Source organism: Rousettus aegyptiacus, unplaced genomic scaffold, assembly GCF_014176215.1.
Source record: "Rousettus aegyptiacus isolate mRouAeg1 unplaced genomic scaffold, mRouAeg1.p scaffold_m13_p_13, whole genome shotgun sequence".
In the NCBI taxonomy this organism is placed as follows: Eukaryota; Metazoa; Chordata; class Mammalia; order Chiroptera; family Pteropodidae; genus Rousettus; species Rousettus aegyptiacus.
In genome coordinates this window covers 34,358,597-34,386,502 of record NW_023416288.1, presented here as the reverse complement: position 1 = coordinate 34,386,502, position 27,906 = coordinate 34,358,597, and the positions used below count along the sequence as shown (strand labels likewise).

Sequence of the window (27,906 nt, the reverse complement as noted above, 5' to 3'; positions counted from 1 at the left end):
CACTGCACAAAACTGGTCAGAAGAGTGTTTCTAGAAGCACTTGGCAAATTTATAGCTTAAAAGAAATGTCAGGGCCCAGTTTAAAATGGAGAAAAAGTTTTATTATAAAAATCCATTCTTATAAAATGCATTTCTGTAACCCAAGATACTTGTGATTTCTACATTGTTAGACAAATAATTCTTAGGGTAGAAATAACACAATTTTGAAATTATTCATGTTAACTCATTTTCATTTCAATCCCATTTCTAGGATTTTTAAAGTTCATTTTCAAATCCACTTGTTTCTTACCTTCCTGTTTCACATGATTTCAGTATTTCCACTCCTTTGGTTTGGTTACAGAGTCTATGTTTATCTATTGAAACTACTGTTGGTTTGTGTTCTTGTACGGCTTGTAATGTTTTCACACTAAGCTGCATGCCGGTTTTTGGTGAGACACAAGTGTTACGGATGTGAGGCCATCCCCTACAGGCTGGCTTTACTTGGCCATGGAGTTCTAGCTTCCTATGCACAGGTAGCTCTTCTCCAAAACCTGTGATTATAAGTCTTTGTCCTCAGCCGTTAAAGCCTAATACTCTCAATATTTTAAAGCTTCATTTTTTTGTTTTTGGCACCTTAGTTTAGAGCTTGGCCATTTGGTATATTTCATACAGTATTCAGTTAAATCCAAAGGGGGATTTTCCTTACCAGTTTAACATACTGTGTTGACTCCAATTTGGTTTGATTGAATGTGCTATCAGCTGTATTCCTAAATCGTATTTTGAAGGGAAAATATCCACGGTAGATGATTAGCTTTAACTTATTTAAAATTTATTTTCACAGAAGCTATAACTTAAGTATTCATAAAAATTAAAATAGCTTTTGAAAAAGTTTATATACTCAGTGCTAACAAACTAAATGAGATTAAGGCTGCTTCATATTGAAATACACATTTTAACAATTACATCCATCGTTTGCTCTTTGAAGGAACCATCTTATCAAAAAATGGCAATCAAGGTGGATATGCCAAGTTTTTCATGTCACCCTAGTCTTTATACATATTTATGACTTGTCCATATAATGCAGGATTTAGTGAAAAGTGGCTTTCTCCAAATTTTCTACAAGTCTGATCTTGAGGTCTAAAACTTCTGTTCATATTAAGTTTCAAAAAGTCTTGCCTTAACAGTGATTCAAGTAGTAGTACTTAAAAGGTACATATAATACTTAGGAGCTAATGAAGCAGTTTCATTGGTCTGTGATCCATACATCATCTGAACATGACTATATACATATTAATGGGCCCCATCTTCAATTTCTTCTCTCCCTTTTTCCTTTTTGGTTTTCCTTTTTGTTGCCTGAAGTCACCAGTTCCTTGGGTATAATCAAAACACTTCCATCATGGTTGCATTGAACAGCATATTGGTTTGGATTGACTGGCCTCCCTTCCTCATCTCTTAATCTACTAAAAATGTCATGATAAAGGTAATGCAGTTTCTGTTTCATTATGTTAATAGCTTTGTTACACTGGACTCGCTCTCTCTTGAGGGTTTCTTTCTTTGCTTTTAAGTTACATACATCATCTTCTAGGTTTAAAATTATGTCCAGTTTGCGCTTACGACAGTTCTGAGCAGCAACTTTATTCTTCCCTCTTCGTCTAATATCACGGATGAGTGACACTTGTCTGTCTGTCAGGTAGTACTTGCTTAGCATGCTGTTGAACGAATCAACAGGCATGCGGACGATTTCATCTACAGAAAAAGGGATGTGCAGAGCTTTAGCACGGCGTTCATCACGGCTTAAGTTTCTGTCTGTGTCATTGAAGTGCCTACTCCTTATTTTCTGTGACTTCTCAGGCCATGAAAAAGATTGAGAAGTGGATTCTAGTGCACTTGGCTCTAAGTGGTAAGTGTGGTTATGGAGAATATGTTGAAATGCAAGGTCTCCATGAAAACCAGAGTCACTTCTGTGATCCACATGACAAAGCTTACTGGGCTCTGGGTAGTAGCCTCCTACAGCCCCTTCTAAGGCATGCTGGGAAAGAGATTCAAGGTCACTACTGGAACCAATAGCACCTTCACATACAGAGGAATTAGACTTGGTGACAGAGGTGCTATTCTGGCTTGAATTTAAGGAAAGCCCAGAATCAGAATCTGATTCTTCAAAAAGATGAGAAAGTTCCATTGGATCAAAACCTTCAGTGGCCAAAGACATTAAGTTTATCTCATCAAATATGTTTATATCAAGGCCATGTAGAAGGTCTTGGCTTGTTAGATTCCTCATCTGATGATCAACAACTGGAAGAAATCCTGTCAGATTAGTTCCAGGAAGGGTCTGTTCAGGATTGGTGGTATGAGAATTAAACTGCAGAAATGGTTCTTGTGGCTGTGAAGTCCTTGCTACTGGATCTCTTCTAAGTGTATTGTCAGGACACAGCAACATGGCCTCATGGAGGTTCACATCATGACTTATAGCTTGGCTAAAATTTACATCATAATGTGCTGAAGAATTCATGCCATCATTTATACTTCCCGGAAAAGGAGGAATATCTCCCAGTGAGATGCCCTGAGAAAGAAAGGGAAAACATTTTAATACACATAGCCCAGTTTCAATAGAAATTCTGGTACCTTTTCTTTCCTCACTTTTGTCAAGTCCTCCAGAAACAGGGATATGCCTTTGGCTATGAATAGCTTTCCCTAGTAAACACAGGCCACAATGTGGTGGTGGTAGGAAGCCAAATCAGAATGTGCTATTCTTGGGGTAAATTTTCCAACATCATGGCAATTTAGAAAACTTGATTAGATTACTAAAAAAAAAAAAAAAAAACTGGTCTTGTTAGATCATTCTGTTAAAGTCTTAACTGTATTTTATTACTTTATAAGATGCAACTCATTCTAGCTGTTGGCAATCTAAATCCACATTGTGGAGGATCATGGATAACAGCTGTAGTGAAGTAGTATGTGTATGCGCGTGTGAGGTCTTTTTAAGTAAATCAAGCAAAATAGTATAATGTAGACAAGACACAAATGCTGCCAAAAATGCTAAGCCCTAGTTAATAAAATGTTTACTGCCATTTTGATTCAATATGAATTAAATTTGATTATCCCTTTGTGTTTATTAAATAGAGGAAGTGTACACATTTGACTAATTCTCCAAATTTGAAGTGTTCCTATGAAAAGTAAGACTAAGTCTGTTTACTTATATGTGATAGCTATTACATAAGTATTTAAACTGTCATCTATGTAAAAAGGTTATATTTATACAGAAAGGTCAGTGCAGATATTTTCCTGCAGGAATAAAAGCCAAGGTTCCAGATACCTCTAGTGAATTTTCAGGCTGTGATGAAAGCAACTGAAATAAGTCTTCCAGAGAGAGAGATGTGCCTGTCCCATTTAGATGTCTCTGTAGAAAAACAAAAGATACAGTCATTCATTTAAAAGACTGAAGTGCTTGCCTGGGGCTTTGTTTTATCTTGGAGGGATAACAGGGTCCCCAAGCCAGGCAAAACCCTCTCGCAATTTTTACATCCCTCGTTTAGTAGTCAATGTTTTAATGCCCTTCCTTAAATAAGAACCTTCAACTCCTAAATTCTTCTCCTATTTCTGCCTTAACCATTTTCATATAATTTTTGGCTAGTATATCGTTAGTTCAGCCTTATTTTGCCCCTCCATAGCCAATCTTCTAAATTTGCTACAAACTTATGTAATTTTACATTCAAATGTATATTTAGATTTATCAACTTTACTCATGCTTCATCTACCTTCAGGGATTAGTTCCATTTCCTATTGCAATAACTTCTTTGATAGTTCTTTTTAGAGAGGCTCCTAAAGCAGTAAATTTTTAATTTTTAAAACTTGGAATTATTTTGCTATCATGTGTAAATGAAAATGTATCTGGTAAGATTATCAGGTATGTTTTCCCTCAGTACTTTGTGCTGTGGCATTTTTTTACTATTGATGTATTTGCAAGCTGTCATTTTATAACCAATCTTTTTCTTAGGTAATTTTAAAGATTTTTCTCTTAGTCTTTGTTGTCTTGCCATTTCACTTTGATATGTCTGAGACTTTGTATTTAGCCTGCTTGGGTCTCTGTGTGTTCCTTTAATCTGAGCTGTAAGATCTTTTTAATTTTGGAAATATTTTGCCACAAACTCTTTGAATACTGCTTCTCCTTCACACTTTGTAATCTCTCTTTGGACTATTAGAAATTAAATTTTCTCAGTCTACCACTCAATTTCTTCTATTTAATGGCGTGCTCATCTTTGTGGAGAGCTGTTCGCGTATGAATCCCACATATCAACAGGTACCAAATAACTATAAGGCAGTTTTATGTTTTTCTTTGCAAGGGACAGGTTTTATCTCATTTTCTAAACTTTGTTTTCTTGGCTCCGGATTCCTGACGGTAATGGCAGTGTGGATTCAGTGTGTGTATCTGGCTTTGGAGCCTATTTGGGGTTCTGTTTTCTAAAGGACAGCCAGACAGTTCTGTCTCCTATCTAGTGGCTAGAATTGTCTTAGTCCCCATTTCCCAAACCAAAAGCCTTTAAACAGGGAACTCAGGAGTCCCGTGTATGGGCCAGAGACCTCATTTCCCATCCATCCACTCCCAGTCTCAGCCATGACATCTGGATCCATTTGCTCCTTGAAGCCCTTCAGTGAAGCCCTTTACCTGATTACCTTAAATTGTGGGTTCGGGTCCCTCCTGGGCTCTCCTCGTTTATTATACCTATAGCATTTCCCCTTCTTGCTTTTGAGTTCTGCTGTGCACTTAAAAATATCATCCGTTATATATTTTATCCAGGGTTACTGTTTTGGTGTGGCATGGGGTCACCTTTACACATGTTCACGTTCCTGACTTGCGCCGTGCCACCACTCCCACCTCTGACTTTTTACTTTAGGGTTTTGTTTTTTTTTGTTTGTTTGTTTTTGAAGACTCTGACCAGTTGGACAGAGGAGTAGGTGTGTACTAATACTTGGTTTCCTTTTCTGCCAAATACCTTGGATTTTATGAAGCCAGGTTTTCAAGACAGTTCATCGTAAATACAAAGCTTTCTGGGTCTATTTCTATGGGCACTATTGGATTATGTAAGCTAAACTGGTGGATAAGGTTTCTTGTTCTTTAACTGGCAAAATACTTGTTCTTAAATGGATAGCAGACTTCTTTGCCAGTTGGACTATTTGAAATGGTTTCCTTATTTCTGAGGAAATTTCAGAAGTGTTCTATTACTTCTTTTAAAAACCCCGAACTTGATTGTAAGTGCGTGAGAATGGATAACATCTGCACAAATCTGGAGTCCTGAAAAAATAATCCTTAATGGTGGATAAAAAACATTATTTGCAGAAAAGCCTTACTATTTAGAATAAAGAAGAATATGAGGATAATTCTACTTAAAATGAATCATGGATTGACTTATCCCTCCAGGCTCTCAAAAATGTGTTTCATTAAACCTTGTGCCTGTTCCCTCTTGTTCAGTGCCCCTGGAGTGTGTGGGCCGAGGGGCAGGAGGAGGTCGAGCAGCAACAGAGTGCCTTAGGGACAGCAGCTTCTGAGTCTCATCAATTCCAGCTCTCACTGAGCTCTTTTTTCTCCCCAGGTCCTCTTCTGTTCTGATCTTGGTAATGGCTGCATGCTGTTGCTAGTCCCTGAGTGTCCCCTTTCCTTGGTGTTTCCTTTACACCTACCCTCACCTGTGTTAACAAAAATATCCCCTTATCCACTTCAGAATCTCACTGGCACGTGCCTTCTAGGGCCTTAACTGTGGAAAGCATTCTGTTTGAAGTCACTGTGCAACAGAGTTCTTCTGTCTACCTCAGTTAAATTATTATACAGAATAATTTTTGAGACAGAACTCGTTTAATCCACTTCTAAAGCTAATTAATTTTTTCTGTTTATTAGGTGTACAGAACTTGCATGAAAATGGACAGACAACCCAGCCATTATTACAATAAGTTCAATTTAGACTGCCCTTAAGTCAGGCTCTTAATTCTCCTTCTTAAATCTTAAAATGCGAACACAGTTCTATTTAGGGTCAAGAATTCCTTGCCATTTGAACAGAGAGTACTAGGAATATCCATAGAATACGGTAGACACACAATTAACTTTATAAGACATGTTTTAAAAGATGAAACATTAATATAAACTCAACCTGTCTTTAGAATAAAATCTCTTCAGATCTGCTAACCCACATACACTATTTACTTCTCATTAACAGCCAACAGTCTTAAGTCTGGGCCTGCAATGGGGCTAGAAACAAGTCACTTGTTAATTAGCAAATTATATCAGTCGTTGTAGTTATCACCCAAAAGAATGGAAATAAATGCCAGTAATTCGCTTGATCAGACAACTCATTACTGTTTTATTTCCATAAGCCAAGAATACCTAGTCACCTCTCGGTAAAATAGTAGATGAGTCTACAGCTATGCTGCTCTGCACAAGCTCAATCCTGTCTGATCTCGGAAGCTAAGCAGGGTCGGACCAGGTTAGTACTTGGATGGGAGACCACCTAAGGAAGACCAGGTGCTGTAGGCTTAAAAAAATAAGGTGTATTATAAACTGACGAGGTCCTTGTAATCTATGAGGTCAACAACAACAACAAAAATAGTAGATGGATATAGTCAGAAGCTCCTATAAGAAATGTTGATTTGTAGTACACAAAAGCGTGTGTAAATGCTAACTGAATGAGACAGGCCAGGCACAGGGGTACGAAATGAGCGAGCTGACACTTAGGGACCAAGGCGCAAATGCTTGCTTGGAGCAATCAATGTGTTTCTGGAAAGTTAATCTGGATAAAAGTTATATTTTCCCAACTTCTTCTACCTCCTCTTCATTAGTATTTAATGAGTACCTACTAAGTACCTAGCAGCAAGTTCAGGTAATTCAGAGAAGTAGAAAACAGTTCCCGCTTTATTGGGAAGCCCAGTGAGGGAGTAAAGGCAAAGGCTTACCCAGGAGGAAAATAACCCAATAGCATATATCTAAATATAATGAAGTGATAGGCTGTGATAAAAACATTTCCCCGAGGCACTCAGCAAAGTGGGCTGAAATGTCTTCAAAATACATGTTTTCCATTATTACTATAAAAAGTCACCAGCATTGCTGTGACAGTGGTGTGTGTGGGGAGGGAGGGCGGGAGGGAGGGGGGGAGGTAAAACCTCACCAAGGGTACACAAATTCACAGGAAACACACAGCCCGGGGAGAACGCCAGCGGGTAAAGGCACAGGCGAGTGCAAACACCTGCCTTTCTAAGGGAACTGCCAGGCTGCAACGGGGTCCGCACTCAAAGGTTATAAGAGGGTTGAAAAGCCTAAGAGGTTGGGAAGTGAAAACGGAAGGGGTTCCTTGGCGTGCGCTCCCCACCCCTCACCTGAAGATAAGCAAACAGGGACTCAGGAGGCCACGTAGAAATGCGCTACGTGTTCCTTGCAGTTGAGGGAACACAGTAGATGAGGTCTGGACGCTGCTTGTGAAATATGAAGGGCAAGAGGCTGGGCAGCGGCTGCAGCTAAGGAAACAGCCAGACCGAGGAAAGAAGTCAAGGGGTTCTCGGACCTAATGCTGGAGGGCCACATGTGGCTAAAGGGCCACCTGGAGAGGCGGAGTGCGGATGCCGCTGAAAATGCAGTGAGGACTCCGAAAGGCCATCTGGAGGTGGAGATGCATTTGTCCTTATCAAGAGAAGGGCAGATGAAGGACTCCAACATATAGGGTCGGGGCCACCAAAGAATCTACGGTATGAAAGTGTCCATCCGACAAAGAAATAGTTTTAAATATATCCTGGGGTCAAGACAAACCAATGTCAGAGTGCTGCCAGTCAAGCAGCACCTCTCCTGAACCCTTGCTTCCCTGACCACACCCCAGAGAAGGCAGCCTAGGGTAGGGAGCGAGGGAGGAAGGATGGGGAGACGCACAATCAGGCCGCACACACGTAGGAGAGGCTTTGAGGCTGCAGCGGACGAAACCAGGAGGAAAGGAGAAGCTGCATTTCAGTTCACAGTTTATAAATTACACAGGATTATATTACTGATCAATGGCTGTTCTGGGATGACCAGAGAGATTTTTATCTCGTTATCTAGCAGTCATAAGGATGGCCCTGCATTTCACTCACAGTGTAGGGAAGAGCCAGCTCTCCTAGACAGGACAGAATGGACTAGAGGGGTGAGAACGGTGGGTCGGCAAAGAGAGCAAAGCTGGTTTCTGATTTTAGTCCATTGAACATGTAATGTTTGAAGCAATGTTACATGGTCAAGGTGACAGTGATGATGGACTGTCTAAGAAGGGCCAAAGCATGGCACCCTCCATCCTCTGAGGGTGTTCAAGGCACAGCCCCAAACTCCACCTGGAGCAAGCTGTGGTAGGGAGTACCATCAGGAACAAGACGTGCAAGGCTGCCCCTTCCGGGTGCACATGCCAAGTACTTACAAGTCTGTGGAACCTCCATGCCAGCCTTTGGAGCATTTGTTTGCCAGGCTTGTGGGCTAGGACTTCAGCAGGGCTGAGCAGAAACCAGAGTACGGCCCAAGTGAAAGAAAGGGAGAAGCACAGGCTCCAGGAAGAACCCGTTTCTTTAGCCTGACTCCTGGAATTCATCTTTCCACACCTCTTCTCACTGCCAAAGAGTGTAGTGAAGCCACAGAGGAGCCAAGAAGGCTGTCCCGCTGGGCCTGGCCTTAGCCTAGGCCAGAGATACAAAATGGGCTCCTGGATGCCCATTCGGCAAGGCCCTCCAGGAGCCTGAGTGAAGATTTGAGCTCCAGTCACAGTTGGTATTGAGGGTGATTTGCTTGCAGGGTCCCCTGGCTCGCTCTCCCAGACCTAGCCAGCTGGCTGCTTTGCACCTGCAGGTAGCTGGTTGAGGATTCCTGGATTCAGGATGCCAGCCATCTCTAATAAAACCTGTTGACAAGTTTCTAGAAGGGGTATAGGTATGTATACGCACTCACTCATACACGCAATATCTTGAGTTTAGTAAGAGATACCTAATTCTATGGGCTGATTCCCTGTAAATCAAATAACCACTCCCACAACCTAGAAAAATATATATTTTCATAAATCAGATTTGCTTATTGTAGGTCACACCTGTATACAAATTTCATTCTCCACACAACTGTCAAAGCCTTACAAAATCTACCCTAAATCCCAAATGCCAAGGCTAGGATATGCTTACCTCATTTCTAGATTCAGTGGTCTTTTCTGCCTCCCACTCTGGTTTATCTGCTACTTTATTTTCATTTTCATTCTTCCGCTGTAGAGGTTTTTCCTTCTGGGTTGACACTCTCTGCTCATTTTCCTCATGCTGGGAACTGTGACCCATAGCTCTTAGTATTTCATTCTCCTATAAAAGTACCCCAAAAAGTGCTAAGTAGAAATCCATATTGCATCAAAAGTCAAACAATTTTTACAACCGCATGTCCTTCTCAATGATGAAAACCCATGAGTTAAAAGCTATGACCGGCATTTCATTATTTCAGTATCAAAGAAACATTTAATTCTGAAACAAAGCTCAGTTTTGAGTCTTGTCCTTAAGTCATTGTGAGACAGGCTGTTCTAATCTGCATAATTTAAATCATATGCAATTATAAAGCCCCCAAATTTAAAATATTTGCAAATTTGATTAGATTTGGAAAGCAATGTTGACAGCAGGCTATTTCTATTTAGCTTTCTGTTGAAAATAGATCAAACAGCTAAGTCAAGAGTAAACTCTGATCAAATATACATAGAAAAACCTGGAAAGTTTTATTACTAAGTAGTCATTGTGGTTCTTTCTGAAAGGTGGGGTGGTTAAAAGGAGATCCTTATACATTTCTGTTTGGATATTCTACAACAATCAGGAAAAAGTTAAATATATTTTTACATTGAGAAAATAAAGATAACAAAGCTTACACTAATACCTCCATAGATATTTTCAACAATGCTTATTTACCGAGTGCTTCCACCTCTTAATTTATTTTAACTGAGGAGACATAAATAATTAAAAGGCTAGAGAATTCTTCTAACCATTCAAATAGTTACCACTTAGCATATATTGCATAAATTGATACTTTCAATTATCATACTAAAAGCTCTCTGTATAATTCTTTCCTCTCTAACGTAATACCAAGGCTTCTCAAAACATTCTAATTTCTCTCCTCCAATAACACAGCACACTGAACTAACTCAAAGGACAAGACGGCACCACTGTCTCCTCCACTCTAATCTGCAGAAATGTTTATCTTAAAAACAGAAAAAACAAACACATGAAGGGCCAAAGAAATGGAAATCCACAGATGCCGGCGGTAGGGAGAGAAATGCACGCAAGAGCAGAGCAAGGAAGGTGACGTGCTGGTGGCCCACTTCGTGCTTACCTGCTTCTCGGTTCACTGTACCTGACATGCTCGGCCTCCCTCTCCACACCGGAAGTGGTCTCGTTCCTACCTCTGTCTGCTCGTGCACCCGATAAGGTGTCCGTGTGCTCATGAACATTGCTCCTGCTCTCCGCTCTTGTCTGCCCCAACAATCGTTCCCTGTCTATTGGATAATTTCTCCAGGCCTATTATACAATCACACCTCCCATCTACACAATCCCCTCCCTTGACCTAACATTACTCTTTGGATCCCACCCCATTTTTCTGCTCTCTGTCAGAGTGAAATCCTCCAGCAGCATCTGGACCTAGTGCATTCTCTCCGGAATCTATTCCAGTGAGGATTCAGTCCCCGCTGCTCCACTGAAACAGCTCATCGGGGCCAGTTCTCCATCCTCACCTTACTTGGCCCACCAGCAATATTCACTTAGTTACTCTCTCCCGGAAACATGTTCTTCACCTGGCATCCAAGTACCTTCTCTATTTATTCTCCTACCTCACTAACTACTGCTGCTTTGCCGGTGCTTCATCTTCATTCTCTCTAAACCTAGCCTTGACCCATGCTCAGCCTCAGGCGCACCAAGCACTGCCCCACCTTCCAGCAGTGAGAAGCCTCTTGCTTTCACCCCTCTTCCCTGTGGTTTCCCCTTTGGGTCCCTATTCAAATATTACCATCTCGCACTTTTCTTTCTAAGCATTCTCTCTATAGTAAAAAAGAGGCTTCTCTCATCAATATCTATCTCCCTGATCTTTTTTTTTTCTGTAGTATTTAGTACCAGCCGATATATTACCATATTTATTTATTTGGTGACTATTTGTCTTACTAGAATGCTAGCCCTGAGGGCGGAGACTCTGCCTGGTTCCTACTGTATGACACACAGTAGACCCTTAACGGAGGTTTGTTGAATAGATAAACTCCTAGACACAACATCCTAAGACTCTGGTAGGGCAGACTTCTTATCAGTGAGATGCTGCTGCCTTGCTCTTTCCTGCAATGACAATGCTGATTCCCGTCTAAATCTGGGGAAGGAAGGAAAAGGGCATCCTTCTTTTAACCTCCATGTTTTGCCAAGGCAAAGTTTCTTTTATTAAGCCTGATGATAATCAAATTCAAAATTCTGTGTTCCTGAGAGAGTTGGCTTTTTTTACAAATTTGCTGGTGGTGGGCACAGAAGCTTCTAATATCTAAATCACACGAGTTACTCAGGAACCACAAAGCAAGGTGCCCTTAGTTAATGTGTAATATGTGAGCTGCTGCAACACACACGGACACACACGTGAGCATGAAATCATGAGGACATGTTATCTGTAACGTTATAAATACAGGACTAGGTCAAGCCCATAAGGAAACCAATTAAATAAACTTTAGTACGGGGAAACTTTTTTCTGGGGAAAACCTTTTAAGAGTGTATGAGAGTTTGGTAACAAAAGTATGTAAGATGGGCTGCCTAAAATCTTGGGAAGGGAAAAACTGAAGGTAGAGAAATTCTGTATGACCACAACTCATACTGTAAGAATGAAAAATTAGGTTAAAAAGCCTATCATATAATAATGGATCATAACTCATTAAAGGAGTTAAAAGAATCAATGAATCCACTTGAATATAAACAAATGAGTAAGTGAGGGAAAAAGGAAATCTCTTCCATACCAGAAAACGCAACTAATAAATATAGAAGGATGATGGAGTTAGGAAATCGTCATCAATGGATGCTAAAACTAGAGAGTAAAAATTTGATGAGAAACAAGATACTTAGTCTCAAAGTATCACTCCACCGATTGCTTTTTAATTACAAAGAGAAAAATAACACTATATGAGACAGCTGGAAAACACCATCTAGATCAAGTGGTCAAATCTATCACGATATGAAGATAAATCAACATTATGTGCCTGATGTGATAGGGAGAAGGACGTGTTACCACTTCTGTGGCATTTCCACCCAAAATTCATAATCTCAATGTAATTATGAGGAAACATCAGACAAATAAAAATCGGGGCCATTTTACAAACTAATTGATACTCTTACAAAATTTAAAAGTCAAGATATACCAAGACCGAAGAAAAATTTCCAGATTAAAGGCGACTAAGAGACTTGACAACTAAATGCGACGGGTGATCCTGGGTTAGATGCTGACCCAGGAGAAAAAGTATTACATATGACATTATAATTGGTCAATAGATAAAATCTGAATATGGACAGATTAGATAAAAGTCTTAGAGTCATTGTTAAAGTTCTTGATTCTGATAATTACAGAGACAAATCATTGTCCTTAGGAAATATACACTGAAGTATTTGGGCACCAAGGGACACAATGGCTTCAATTCACTCTTAAATGTTTCAGAACAAAAAGAATTACACACTGTACGTGCATACAGAGATAGACACAATCAGAAAAATAGATGAGCCAAATGGGGCAAAATGTTAAGAATAGATAAATTTGAATAAAAGGTATACTATTGTTGCAAGTTTTTTTAATTAAAAAATCATCCTAAAAATCCCTGCATAGCAAAATCAATTTGGCCGAGGCAACAGCAAAGGGTTGCCCCAGAATGATTCTTCCATTAAAATTTCTGTTCATCTATATTCCTTCCCACAAACTACATAGATACATCAACTGCTTTAATAATTATTTGCACCTTTCTTTCCAACATTTTAGTTATTTTTCAGGAACAGTGGACTTGAGAAAAGAAGCTCTGAAAACCAAGCAGAAGTCACCCTTCCTGTAAGAGACATCTATCTACCTGCATCAGGGAAATCTCCACTTGCAAGGGCATCTCCCTGGCTGTACCAGGAAGCGGGGGACGGACGCCTCATGTTCACTGTGCCTTTCCTGGTAACATCCCAAACCCGACTTCCCCCCGCCCCTCCTCCTTCCACCATCCCATCTTCTTTTGTCTTCAGCTGAGGTTGGTATTTAAGGTGAAGACTTCAGCCTTTTCTGAGGGAGCTGTAACCCATGATGACCTTTGAACACAGGAGGTATACATGTAATTAATTTTTTCTCCTGTTAATCTGTCTTATATCAATTTCATTACCAGGCCAAAGAACTTAGAAGGTTAGAAATAAAATTGTTTCCTCGCCAAATTACAGTGTCCTGTAATTTAACTCAATTCTGACATTATCTACCTGGAGGTAAGTATCAGATCCCACAGGTTAAGGATTCAGTCTCATGAAATGCCTCATCACCCCCTTCAGATGGCAACTGCAAGCCCAAGTTGTCACCCGTGCTTCTAACCGACTATAAATCGGAGGTAATGACCCTTCATTGGGTTCAACTGATTTACTAGAGCAGCTCGCAGATCTAAGGGAAACATATTACTTACTAGGATCACCATTTTATTATAAAAGGACACAACTTGGGAGCAACCAGGTGCATAGAGCAAGGTATCTGGGAAAGGGCACAGGGCATCCGTGGCCTCTCCGGGGGTACCACTCTTCTAGTACCTCCACGTGTTCACCAACCCGGAAGCTCTCCAACCCCATCCTTTTTGATAGGTAATCTATCAGGCCTATGGATACACAAGCATAACTGATTACACCAATGACCTTGGTGACTGAACTGAATCTCCAGTTGCTCTCACTTCCCCAGGTCTGGAGCTGCAAGTTCCAACCTTCTAATCTCACAGTCGGTTCCCCATGGCAACCAGGCCCCATGGTTAGGGGGTTTCCAAAAGTCACTTCATTAACACAAATCAGGTGTGTTCGAAAGGAGGGCTTGTCACAAATAACAAAACACTTGTACCTTTGTGGCTCTGGAGCTATTTCATAACTGAGGACAAAAGACCAAATATTGTATTAAAAATAAAAATTAAAAAAAAATAATAAAAAAGATGCTCTCATTGCTCTTCACATTTAGGAACCCCAAGGCCTTGGAGCGCTCTGGGCCTGAAAAGGGGATGGAGACCAACCACACATTTAAATCACATCATCATCTCGCTCATGACTTTGATGGGGAGCTTTGAATGTTTCACCAGTTAAGAATGACATGTGGCCTTTTATTTCAGATTCAAGTCAATCATTTTTTTAGTCATTCATTCAGTCAATATACACCGAGTGCCAAATACCACACCAGATGCTAGGGATTCAACAGCGGAAAAATACATTCAGACTGCCCCCTCAGAGCTTACATTATAAACGAAGAGGGAGCCAAAAATCTAAATGACCTAACGAAACAACTCCCAAGTTTTATGGCAAGTGAATGAAGATGGGACCTGCTTTAGAAAGAGTGGTTAAGGGAAGGCCTCTCAGGGTAGGTGATCTTTTAGCTGAGATCTAAAGTCGAGCTGCATGGAAAGACAGGAATGCATTCAAGGCGCAGGTGATATTCAAACTGTATTATCTGCCTGTTACTGTAACATATTTAAGTACCTTCTTAATGATGGATATTTAGTTGTTTCCAGTGTTGTCTTAAACAATATCTAAAACATTCTCATACGTACTTATATGCACATATGTGCAAACAGGACAAGGTTCTAGAATTTGAGCTGGGTCAACGGATATGTACATTTTTTTAGTGGATGGATTCTACCCAGTAGCCCTTAAAAGACGTGTGTGAGAATTTACATTCCTACTACCAATGGATGAAAGTGTAAATCTGTAGATGGAAACTGGTTTCTCATTGTAATTTTAATTTATATTTCTCTTATTCATACGTGAACGTCTTTTACAAGTTTAAAAGGCATTTGTATTTCCTCCTCTGTGAACCGTCTGAGGACTTGGCCCATTTTTCTGTTGGGTTGTCGGTCCTCCTCTCATTGGTCAGTTTGGGATGTCGGTCCTCCTCTCATTGGTCAGTTTGGGATGTCGGTCCTCCTCTCATTGGTCAGTGGTAGCACCAGGTCACTTCTCCTCACCCCGCCCCCCCCATCCAGTCTCTGCAGCAAGGCAAGCCGGGAAGGGGGGGGGGGGCCAGCTACGAGGATACTGCAGTCTGGGAAGAGGTGCTGGTAACGGATTGAGAAGTGGAAGGATCCGTGGTGTATACTGTGGGAAAATAACAGAAAGTGCTTCTTGATGGACTGGAAATGGGAGAAAGACAAAAGGGAAGAAGTAAGAATGACTTCCAGATTTCTGGCTTGAATAACTTGGTAGGTGGTTATGACAGAACGGCTTAAGAGGGAAACAGAGTTCTTCCATTTTGGATATGTTAAATTTGAGATATGCTAAGCCGAATACAAATATTTGTTACACTGGTGAGATGAGAATCTGGAATTTAGAGCAAAGGTTTGAACTGGAGGTATAGAGTGGGAACACATCAACATAAACAAACAAAAACAAACAAACAAGACACAGGAACTGAGATTCTGGCAATAGCGTACAGAGTGAGAAGAGCCTGAATACCACCAGGACTGCAGCATTTATTCAGAGGTCAGGCAGAGAAGCCAGCAAAGAGATGGGAAGAGAGGAAGGGGCCATGGGGATGGGGGCGAGGTAGAGGATAGCTATATCTAGGGGTCCAAGTGGTTCAAGAATAATGGAGTAGCTGGTTGTGTTGAAGGCCGTTTGGAGATTATATGAGTAAGCACAGAAAAGTATCCACTGGGTTTGGCAGTTAAGAAAGCTGTTGGTGGCCTTTGAAAAATCGATTTAAGGTAGAAGCCAAATGATACCATGTGGTAAGAGTAAACAAGAGGTGACAAATTGGAAATAGTGTGCAGATGATCTGTTCAAGAATTCTGGCTGTGGAGTGCAGAAATGGGGTCGGAGCAGTGTTTTGAAGAGGAGAGACACTAGCGGATATTTGTAAGGGAATGATTTAGGAGAAAGGATAATTGCAAAGCAAGGTCTGCCAGAAGGCAACAGAGGATGGACTCTGAGGCACCAGCCGCAGGATTGATTCCGAACGAAAACTTGGTTTCCAGATAAAGAGTAGAAAGTGGATTGCCAGAATATGTTTGAGGATCTGGTAATAAGAAGAGATCCGTCTATTCTTATTTTTGAAGGATATTTTTTAAAAAGCAGAAATAGGTTTTGAACATTAAAGCGACTTTAAAATATGTCCGCAAATTATTTGACACTCTTTTTTCCAAGAGTCAAAGATTAATCCCCCTATCCTTGAGTGGGGGCTGGACTTCGTGAATTGTTTCTAACGAAATGAGTAAAGGTAGAAGCGATGATGTAGCAGTGTGGCTTCCTGTCCGCACTCTCTCTGGTCACCTGTTCTGGCACAGGCCAGCGCTCACAGTGTGAGGACATTCGGCTCTTCACGGAGAGGCCTACTTGGCAAAGACCTGAGGCCTCCTGCCAACAGCTCTGTGAGTGATCCATCGTGGGAAGTGGATCCTCTAGGCCCAATCAAGCCTTCAGATAAATGGAACCCAACCGACATCTCGATTACCACCTCATGAGACCCCAAGCGAGAACCGGCCAGCTAAGCTGCTGCAGAATTTCTGACACACAGACACTGCGAGGTCATAAATGCTGCCAGTACGAAGCCATTACGTTTTGGGACAATTTGTTATGCAGCAATGAAAACTAACGTAAACATGAAAAAAGTGCTTTTTGTGTCTGTATTTTCTGTATGCCCTGCTAATATTTTACTTAATATTTTGCATGAATATGCATAAGAGTGAGTCCCGGATTTCTTTGATGCGTTTTTGAGATATCTTGGTATCAGTGACATGCCAGTTTTGAAAAATCATTAGGAAACTTTATGTAACAGAATTCCTTATTGGAAAGTTTGAAAGAATTCTCCTTGAATTCTGCCTGCACCAGGATTTTTTTTTTTTTTTTTTTTAAAGAAACTATGCTGACAACGTTTTCAGCTTCTTTGGTGGGGTGTGCCAAACAGCCTTCCAAGAAGGCTGTTCTCATTTACATTGTCATGGTGCTTTCGGAGCATACCCATCTCTACCCTGCCGTGGGACTGTTTCTCACTAATTTGCTAATTAGGAGGCTACAAATGCAGCTCATCAGTGGCTATACTCCTGGAGATACCAATGCACATACGAAACGAGAGGTGACTATGAGGACAGCAGGGGTGGGGCTCTAGGTGGAAGTGGGGGGCAGATTCTAACTGTCCGAGAAGGCCTGAGCACGCTCGGAGATGCAGGCATGAAGAGCAGAAGGGGCCAGGGAGAAGAGTCACGGCGGGAGTAGGAATTTGAGCTCTGCTGCCCGTAGGTATTTCCTCTTCCTCTCCGGCCACACAGAGAGAGGCCGGAGAGGCAGAAGGTGTGACCTGAGACCAGTCGCTTCAGTGCTGAACACCTGGGCTCCTGAGATGGCCCGTTCAGTGTTGACACTCCAGTGGTCTACGAGTAAGTAGCTATGTCATTTATCACCCAGACCAGTCCATTTTTGTGAGAGTAAGGTAGTGTTATTAACAATTAAAATGGACAACAGGGATAGGCCCAGACTGCCCCAAATGCTCGCCCTATTTATGAGGCCACAGGGGAAAAAAAGGCAACTGCATAACAATCAAAAGTACCGATGGCAGACTAAAAAGTGTTGACTGAATTCCAGACCTGCGGAAGAGATAACTCAAACTTGTACGGCCTTATGTCTTCAATAAATACCTTCTTAGCCAATCCTTCACTTAGTCAGTCATTCAACAATCATTTATTATAAGCCTATTACAAAGCTAACAGAAACATATGTCATAAGAACACTTTCCTCCAGGTTAATGTGCAGCTTTAAAACCCCCCTCGAAGGACTTGTGGCAGCTGCACGTGGCCTGTGGGCAGATGGCCTCCCCACTGTGTCTTCACAGAAAGAGCTACTTCACCTAAGGTCACACCCTTCCCTAGGGCACCCACATCCCACGACCGAGCAGGGAGAGCATAAAAGGCCTGACCATCCCTGCTCAGCGTGGGACAACGGTGATGTAGTATGCCACTTTAGCCTTAGGGTTCCTGGTTTTGTGAGCCTGCATCGCAGCTAGACTTCTGTCTCTGTCTTATCCTGCCTTCTTGTCCTCCCCCTTCCACAGCTGTGGCTGCCAAGGGTGCTCCCTAAGAAACATCCTGCAGCTACGCTCCATCTCAGAGCCCTCTTCCCGGAGAACCCGATTTGTGAGTTAACAATTCTATCTGGGTGGGGAGAGAGGAGATACCAGAATTTCAAGGCAGGGAGGGGTGGAGGACTCAATATCATAATGCTTCCATTTAGAAAGTGAAAAAGGCCTATCACAGTTGTAATGTAATTTGCACAGTCTACAAGCCGCCAGGAAAGCCTCGTGGCGAGGAAGGCTCAGGTCCAAAACCTGTGGAGTAACAAGGCCATCCTACGCCCGCCAGCTGTGTGACCTTGGGCCACTCTGACCCCTCAGTTTCCTCGGTCTGTGAAAAGATATTTTCTAATCCACATTTTAAAGAAGTTAGCTGAGAAAAAAGCATTTTATACAATTTTAAGATGGTATACAGACATCAATACCTTTTTCTAGTGCTTTTTGATTCCGGAGTCGCCGTTAATGACTAACTGCTGGCAACTCAATCGGAGTGTCAGGAGAAAGCGATGCCAGCCCCGGGTAGGCAGTAATGACGATCGTGCTCTCTTTTCCTGTTTTCCTCAACTCGATGACACGGAGCTGAGATACAGAGCCCATGTTTTACAGGTACTGTTGTTATGTACTGGAGATTTATGGTCCGTGCTCTTAACTTAAAGAATGAGTAAGTTCAACCCATCATTAACTTACTTTTTATTTGTGTGTAAGGTGATGTTTACTCTTGTGGGGCTGGGACTCAATTAAAAAAAGAAAAGAAAGAAAAAAGAACACGAAAGTTTCCACGCTTGCCACAGGAAGCCATCGTAAACCTGTGAGGTGGGGTGTCTAATCACAACTAAAAATCCAGGGACTTGTACTGAGCGGGCCCTTGCTGGAGAGCCGCCCCCTCCCCCCAGCCCTCTCTGCTGGGAAGCGACCCGTGTCATCCTCTGCATGGATCTAGAACCTCCTCTGCGTGCCCCACCCCCACCTACCACCTTAGCTAAAACTGGGTTCTCCTGTCTTGAAAATCTCCTGCCCTCGAAGTTTTCTCCCGAGATCCTTATCCTGTTCTATCTAAAATGATGACTACTTGGATCTTTTCCCTCCTCCTGGGCTGCGAACTTATGGCACCTGTCCTCCAGCTGTTAATTCGCCTTTGCCACCACGACGGTGCTTCTGAGTCAGCGGAGGTGGAGGGAAGGCGAAGACAGGCGCCAAGCTGGCCTTTTCTCGCGTCTCGCTACCTCTCTGAAGTTCTGATAACTAGCGACGTGATTTCTAAGTCTGTACTTACCTTACTGTATTGGGACCTGAACAGTGTGCTGGGGAGTTTGACCCTGAAAAAACTCTCCGTGAACAGTCCCAGCTGTCTGAGCTGGGCCTTTCATTTATTTATCTGGGGGAGGAAGCACTGAGATCTGCTTTGACCTTTAGGGTTGGATGAACCTTCAAAGACAAAGAACAGTGTGGTGCCTACAAGAAGGCTGATATCAGAGGGAGAGGGGTAAGGCCCACGAATCCTGAGGTCCGTTTCTAGGCTGAGGGCAAGCTGGAGTCATCAAGTCTAGAGAGAAAGGAGGAGCCAGATAAAGAGAGACGGTGTCCTGTTTGGTCCAGGTGGTTGTAGTAGCAGTTTATAATAATTATAGCTCACATTTATTGAGCACTCACTGTGGGCCACGCAGCACATACATGATCTTATTTGAGCTGTTCAGTACCCCTCTTACAGGAAGAAACTGAGGCAGAGAGAGGTTAAGCAACTTGCCTTAAAGTCATCTAGCTAGTAGTAAGGGACAGAACCAGGATTTGGCTGCAGGCATTTTCACTTCAGAGCCAGCTCTCAGGCGCTGTCCTGGTGCTTGTTTGCCTTTGCAGAGACACGTGTGTGCCCCCCAGGAGCTGTCTCTGCAAACTGTGGGGGTCCTCTGCTGGCTGGTTTCTAGCCGGGTTCATCGGTGGAAGGTCGGAAACTGAGGCGTGAGCAAAAGAGAGGCCAAGGTATTTTTCCCTCTTGATCTGGATGTGACAACAGTCTCTCCTCACCTCACCAGGCTCCCTGGTAACTTTTTCCATCCAATCTGTGGGTACCCCAAACCCTGTCTGCTCCTCTAAGAAAGAAGTTATTGATTATGCTCCTTCTTCATTTGAGCCATCTGGGGTGAATACTACTTCCTGCCAGAACCCCGACTGCACCACCGCCACACACAATGGCTCCCACTTGCTTGGCACTGCACTGCACCCCGCAGATGAGGGCAGCGGGGGTGGAAGGAGCTGACGCCACTGAAAACCTGAAGCTCCAGTCTGAATGTCCCTTTATCATGCAAAAGGGCCGGCTGCAATGCAAGGCATGAATCTTGTTTCAACATGAGTCCAACCAACCAACCTCGGAGATAACTGGGGAATTTGAATACCGATTGGCTATTTGTTGATACCAAATAATTGCTGATTTTTTTTTTTTAGGTGTACTAATGGCATTATGGTTATGTTTAGAAGAGTCCTTGTATTTCATTGTACTGAAATATTTATAGAAATGTTCTGCCTCCTCAAAAGTCCAAGACCTCCTTCCCATAACAGCTTTTCAAATATTTGAGTTGGCAGTCTTGTTCCTTCCTTCGTCTGAACTCCGCATGCAACGGCCCCAGTCGACTCAACCATTTCCCACATGATTTCCCGCCTTGGGGAGAGAAGGGTTCCTTTCTCGCCAAAGCAGGCACAAGCAAGACCTGAGTTTCCTGGAGATGAGACTCCCAGCTCTGGGGCAATAAGAGCAGACCCCCTGTTGAACACCTACCCATGTGCCAAGGCCGTGTCGGTCCCTTAAGTGTTCCCTAACCTGAGGTTAATAGTCTCCTCTCGCAAAGGCTGCCCGGGAAGCTAGAGCTGGGATGGTGTGACAATTAGTTTTATGTGTCAACATGGCTGGGCTATAGTACACCGTTATTCAATTAAACGCTAACCCAGGTATTGCTGTGAAGGTGTTTTGTCGATGTGGTTAATGGCTATGATCAACCTGGTGATTTAAGAGATTTTCTTGGATAATCTGAGTGGGCCTCATCCAACCAGTTGAAGGGCCTTAATTGCAAAACTGAGGTTTTCCTGAGGGAAAAGAAATTCTGCCTCAACCTGTGGCATCCGCGTGTGCCACTTTTGGCTACCCTGGAATTCAGTCTGGCTGGCCTCCACAATCGCAGCAGCTAATTCCTCGAAATAAATTTCTTAAAAATATGTGTGTGTAGGGAGAGGGGTTGTGTGTGTGGGGGGGGGGAGGCTGTGTATTCATTTTTACTGGTTCTCTTCTCTGGAGCATCCTGACTGATATTGAGTCGTATCCAGTCTCAACAGGTCATGTCACTATGACCACAGGTCAGACACCTACGCCAATTGCTCACTCAGACTCTGCCAACCACCACCTGCAACGTAACCCAAAACAGCTCAGGTCGTGTACCTGAGCCTCACCAGCTTTGGCTGCCTAGAAGTGTATCTGAATATTAGTGTGGGTCCTTAACAATTAGATTTTGAGAACAAACTCTTCATACTGAAAGCCTGCCACCAGTGGGAGGAGTTTGTTTTCACATTTGTAGTTTTGTAGTGGGTGGGAGGTATGGCTTACTCAGCACTTAAGAACAGACTTGTTCTATTCCCGGCAAGGTCGCTAACTTGCTATATAACTTCAGGTAATCCTGTTTCACCACCTGATTAATTATAATGCCAACCTGAAAGTCTGCTTTCCACTGCCCCCATCCACTCAAATTGGCATTAAATGGTCAGACGGCCCATCAGGATTTCAGATCTGACCTACTTTCTAGTTGGGTTCTGGCCTTGAAAGACTGAAGACACACATTCAAGCTCATGGTATCAAGCCAGCGTGGAGGGTTGGATGAGGAGCTCAACGGACACTACTTGAACTGGCCTGCGCTCCTAACCCCGTCCTGGGTGCTGCTTGCCAGTTAAAGAAAAAACCCGCTTTCTGCACTCAAGACACTATGGTTCAAAGTGGAGAATGCAGAGTCCCATAAAAGAAATAGTACAGAGTGTAGGGCCTGAAGGAAAAGAACAGGAAGTGTTTGTAGATGAGGTGCCAGTTGAGATGGGTGAGAATTTAACAGTAGGAGACTTGGGAGGAATGACAGGAGGCGTTCTGAGCAAACGTAACAACGTAAGCGGCAGGAAAGCACCAGGAAGAAGAGGGAGAAAGTTGCAGCTGGAAAGAAGGCTACAGGCCGAGGGTCATGGACATGAGCGCAGCTAAGGCAGTTAGGGAGCTGGCTCCCAGCGGCCAAATGAGGAGCCTTGAATGAGCACATATGAGGAGCTGGTAGAGGCTCCCCAAATGGGAGTGGAGACATCCAAGGCATGCCTTGGAAACCTGCACCTGGCAATGGGAGGACAGAAATAACCTGGGGGAGGGGCATCACAGAGCCCCAGGTGAATTAGCAGCAGCAGCTAACGTTATCGAGGGCCCACCATGTACCAACAACCCTGCGAACTTGCCGGATCTCATTTAATCCTCACGACAAATCCCTAAGGTACTCTTACCATGCCATTGGAAGGATAAGGAAACAGAGGCACGGAGAAGTCAAGGAGTGTGCCGGAGACCACACAACCAACCAGTCAGCAGGGGGACCAGCTATCCCAGCTGGTCTGACTCCAGAGCCAGCAGGCTGGCCAGCCGCTGAGTGGGGCCTGGGCTCTGCGCTCTGATCTGAGCTGAGCTGAGAAGCAGGGGCAATGAAGAGACTGATGCAGGGGGCACAGCAGAGAAGCTGCCTCTGTACCCTACCGGTGGAGGTGAAGGACTGACTGGGAAAAGTTTGAGATAGGTTCCTCGGGGCTGTTGCCCATCAAGCCAGCACACTACCCCCTACCCCCGCCCCACCGATTTGCTCGTGGGCATATTTAAGTCCTGCTGCAAAGGGTCCTGCACAGAGACTGGCTGTTTCCAGAAACAGCTTAGTTTTCAACATTTGGAGCCTATTTGCTAAGCAAGCCGAATAACCCCAAGAACCACCAGAAAAAGAGGTGGTAACTGTGTAACGAATTGAACTATATCTCTTGAAATTCCTACCCTGAAGTCCGAACCCTCTGAGAACCTCTGAATGTGACCTTATTTGCAAATTGGGGCATTGTAGATGTATCAGTTAAGATGTATAGGGTGGGCTCCTAGTCCACTAGGACTGGTGTCCTCAGAACAGGGAAAATTTGAACACAGCTGGATACACAAGGAGAACGCCAGTGAAGATGAAAGCAGCGGTTGGGGTCATGTGGTAAGACCAAGAATCGCCAAAGACTGCCAGCAAATGACCAGAAGCCAGGTCCTGCCACAGATGCTCTCTCACCGCCCTCAGGAGCCAACCCTGCCTACACTGTCATCTCCAGAACTGCGAGATAATGAATTTCCATTGTTTAAGCCACCCAGTTTGTAATACTGTTATGGTAGTCTTGGGACACTAACACCGTGGCCGATGCCACCCTTTCCATACAAGACTTTAGGGGCATCTTTACTGTGCCCTTTAGTTGGCAGAAGGAAGAGCCTACCGTGAACCTTTGTAGCACTGCAATGGATTGGACTATTTCCGTTTCCTAGCTGTGAGTTAAAAACAGGCAAGTGTTTGAAAGTTCGTCTATCTCCAACTGCCGAGGCATCAGGGACATGCTCTGATTTTGAAAGGAAAAACAATTTTACTTTGACAATTAAGGACCTTTCTCTTCCCTTTTCCTCTGAGAAGCAAGTACTGACTGTATCAGATTCTTCCTGTGACCTGAAGAAACCAGTCTATCGAGCAGCAAATCAAGGGGTCCCACTGGACCCCTCCGCGCCCAGCAGACGGTGCCCATCCCAGGTCAAGGGGCCACATCGAGATGACCACAAGCCTTCTCAGTTTCAAAGTGGCAACAGCTCCTTGAAATGCTGATGCTGGCTGTATAAGGTCACCTCATCTTTAAATATGCTCACACATTCCATTCTGCAAAATCCGTTCATTTCTTTGTTTCACCCGTGCATCACTTTGAACAGCACGTGCTTTGTGGGTTGTGAGTGAATGGCTGTGGCTGTAAAGGGAAGCATGTGTGCCCTGGGGAATTCCGGGTCGTTTTCAGATGGTGATTAGCCCCATTAAGAAGTGAAACCAAAACTGTACTTCTTTTGATACTTGGAAAATCCCCTACTCCAAAATATTTTTGCACATCTACAAAAATTGTGGAAAATCGTACTATAAAACCTGTCTCCTACAACGCAAATGTAAGCACCCAGACAATCTATTTAAAAACAAAGCAAACTTATGATGTTCTCATTGGGCAAGCACTCCCCCACTTTGAAGTTAACAATAACTAACATTTATTGAGCACTTAAGATGTGACAAGCACAGTTCTAAGCCTGTTATGTGAAATAAACTGTTTCAAAACAACCCCATGTGATAGGGCACCTTTGTTATTCTCATTGTGAATGAGCAGGTGAGAATGCAGCACAGGTAAGTTAAGGAACTGGCCCAAGCTGTAAACACGGTGGAGCTGGGTTTCAAAATCAGGCAGTCTGACTCCAATACACCCCACACACCCTTAATAAACAAACGACCAAGCCAAATAGACAAACCAAATAAAGCGAGTGGGGACAGGGTAAGAAGAGTGGGTTGAGGACAGAGACGAGAACACCAATTACATTCCAGGCACTGGGCTGGCACTTCGCACATGCTTTTCCAATTTAATTGGTACAACGCCCCCAAGGTAAGCATCACTCTCCCACCTGCCTGACGAAACACTGAGGCTTGGTGTGATTAACCTGTATGAGGCCACAGTAGTAAGTGATGCCCCCAAACCCAGATTTGCAGATGGCAAAAACTGGTGTTTTCCCAGCCCATTTTCTCCCAGAGTGATGGTTTTGAATTCTAACCATGCCGATGGCACAATCTGCTTTTAAAAGTCAATTCGGCACTGAAGACAGTGAGCCTGGGTCAGGAGTGAGAGGCATCGCCCCATTCCAGCTGGACCTTTGTCCAGAGAACCTGAGTACAGTGCGAGTGCTGAATTTATGTGCCAGTCTGAGAGTCAGGAAGCTCAGGTTCTAGTCCCACTTCTGGCTCTAATTAGTTGTGTGGCTTTAGTCAAGTCCCCTAACCTCGCTGGGCCTCTTTTCCTTAAGTACAAATTTGACATAAGGCTGCCTGGCCCGTGCGCTTCACAAGGTTGATGTTAAAAAAGGCATTACCAATAAAAGTGAATTGGCTGTGAAAATGGTTTAAGGTGCTTAACAACTGATCATCGCCAGAATGAACAGAACCAGGTCATCCCAGCAGGTTCACACACGCCAGCCAGGAAGAGCAATGCCAGAATAGCTCCATATGAACGTCACCCTCTCCCCCAGGAAAGCTGGGGTCAAGACTGGACCTAGGCCCCCAGAGCCAGAGCTCTCCCCAAGGCATGCTTGCCTGTCTAAATAGGTTATCAACCAGGTAATGCTGGGGGTAGGGGTGGAGGTGAGTCCTTGCAGAGTAAACGACCTTGCCTCCCTCCAGGTTTCTGTATACTATGCAAGCTGGTTGGCATTCAGCTGTGAGGGGGGCTGGGTACCATCTAGCACAGCATCCTGCAGTAGGTTTCGCCCCGGTAAGTTACAGAATCAGGAAAGCCAGCAGTGAAGCATGCACCTCTCGTTAGGAAGCAGAGGATACAGGTGAGGATCCAGATTGGATGTGTAGGAAGAACCTTCCACTGTTTGCTCTGAATAGACAGGAGCCCACCAAGACTCTCACTAACCCCCACCCCATTGTTCTGGCCCCAGGAAGAGGAAGGGATCAGATCTGCATAACAGTGAATCACCGAGCTCTTCTGCACAATGACCCCCCCAGGAGGGGGTGGAGAAGCTCGTCTGACAACTGCCTACACAAAAGGCAATTCTCAAGAGCCGTACATAAACCAGTCTAGCCCCAATTCTCATTTTGCATAAGACTGCAGTCCACAAAAACATCCCACGAACACCTGTTCATCCATACCAATAAAGGTGGTTTTGTGGGAATGAGAATTAAGTGTCCTCGGACTGGAAGGGGCCGGTGGGTGGAACAGATACTTCAGTCAGAAGATGGTGGTGAACTCTGTTTCAACAGGATGTTAAACCAAAGGGTTTGAATCTATCTATAAACCAAAGGGAACGTGTGAGTCACTAGGTGACTGTCGTAGTACCTGCTTTATGCTAACACGCGGCTGTTACACACGTTCCGGGAGGAGCGTTGTCAGCGCCGGGGACGGTGGGGTCACAGCGGGACAGTCTGCCTTAATCAAGGGAGGCAGCAAAACGAACTGCAATTGGGTTGAAAACCCGGGCGAGGGTCATCGCGTTAGGCCGGGAAAGAGGTTTTTAAAGAAAAACGTGCGTCCTCCCGGAGGCCAAGGCCTCCTTCGGATCCTCCGGGTCGGGGACGGGTTCCAGGAAAAGGCACCTCACTATAGACGAGGGACTGAGCGAAGGCAGTGGGCAAGAAAGTCACCAGCATCTCTTCTCCTCTCCTCAGCCCCGAACTACCCTTAAGCCATCAAACACAAGAAAGGTGTCCCCTACAACCAAACGGATGATTTCACCCACTTCTGTCTCAAAAACCTAAAAGCCACCGCGACAGCACTGCCAGCCCTCGTTCCGGGTCACAGAAAGGAAAGGCGCGGGGTCGCCCGCGAACTTGCAACTACCCAGCGATCGAGGGAAAAAGGACAGCAGGGCTGCCCCCTCCCCAGGTCTGTCGCACCCCCCAGGGCTCCTGGCCAGCACCCCTAGCCCCGCGCTCGCGTCCCCGCTCTCCTGCTACCTCGCTCGCGTGGCCGCTGGCGTCCGGCACCTGAGCCGTCGGTTCCGCCGGCGCCTTCTCCTCTTCCCCAGCAGCCAAGGGGCTCCCTGGAGCAGCTCCGGGGTCCCCGCCGCCCCCGGGCGCAGCCTGGCTACCGCCGTCCGCGCTGGCGCTGGCTCCTCCCGTGGACGAGGCGGCGGCGGCGGCGCCGAGCAGCTCGTGGGCCCCGTCGGAGTCCCCGGCCGCCACACCGTGCACCAGCCACGCATCCACGTGCGTGCGGGGGATGAATGGGACCCCCAGGGCGCGCACCTCCCGGAGCAGCTGGCCCTCGGGCTCCGCCGCGGGGTCCTGCTCTTGGCCTTTGAGATGCAGATGGTCCGCGTGTCCCCACCCTCCAAAGGCCGGGAAAGGGTCGAGCGCGTAGGCGGGACTCCGCGAGCCGCCCCCAAGCAGCAGCTCATCCCGGAGCAGGGTGGGCGGCGGGAGCAGCAGGTACAGGTCCAGGTCCAGGTGGAGCCCCGCCAAGCTCAGCAGGATGGTGAGGTGCAGGAGACCGCCGCCGTCGGACCACCACGGCTTCAGGTACTTCATCTCCCGCCGTGCGCCCCGGGACGCCCCCGCCGGCGTCCGCGGGTCGCGGCGCTGCAGCGGCCGCTGTGGCACGTGAGGGCCCCGCGCGCCGCCGGCACCTGCCCGGAAGAGAAGCGGAACAATGGACCCGGGCACACAGCGGCCGTCGCGGGTCCCCGGGGCCGGGCACAAAGGCGCGACCTCGCAGGCCCGCACGGTGCCTGGGGATCTGGAGAGGCGGAGGAGGAGCCACCTGCGCGCGAGGTCCGCCCGCCCCGCCGCCTCGCAGCTCGGCGCCGCAGCCAGGCCCCGCCCCGGGCCGCGGGC

General features: G+C 44.9%; 1 protein-coding gene and 1 pseudogene across 2 annotated transcripts; one reads left to right on the top strand and one right to left on the bottom strand.

The window, feature by feature from the left end:
• Positions 1-79: 79 nt before the first annotated feature.
• Positions 80-27,829, bottom strand: NFE2L3 (nuclear factor, erythroid 2 like 3). Of its 2 annotated transcripts, none has more exons than XM_016135915.2 (4): positions 27,028-27,829; positions 9,139-9,306; positions 3,293-3,376; positions 80-2,539 (listed from the first exon to the last, which is right to left on the bottom strand). In XM_016135915.2, exons 1-4 carry the CDS (start codon positions 27,598-27,600, stop codon positions 1,286-1,288), a joined length of 2,079 nt encoding a protein of 692 aa, XP_015991401.1. In that variant the 5' UTR covers positions 27,601-27,829; the 3' UTR covers positions 80-1,285. The 2 variants fall into 2 exon arrangements, with proteins under 2 accessions (XP_015991401.1, XP_015991402.1); XM_016135916.2 differs by having other exon boundaries at positions 27,319-27,826.
• LOC118611112 lies at positions 6,383-6,502 on the top strand (annotated as a pseudogene).
• Positions 27,830-27,906: the final 77 nt, after the last annotated feature.

What these genes read in the sequence shown, in the direction of transcription:
- NFE2L3 (XM_016135915.2), bottom strand. Translation starts at nt 27,600, where the DNA reads ATGAAGTACCTGAAGCCGTGGTGGTCCGACGGCGGCGGTCTCCTGCAC. An exon ending in CCAGCGGCCACGCGAGCGAG is followed by an intron (nt 9,307 to 27,027) that starts GTAGCAGGAGAG and finishes GTACTTTTATAG; the next exon opens with GAGAATGAAATACTAAGAGC. An exon ending in AGCCTGAAAATTCACTAGAG is followed by an intron (nt 2,540 to 3,292) that starts GTATCTGGAACC and finishes TTTCTTTCTCAG; the next exon opens with GGCATCTCACTGGGAGATAT.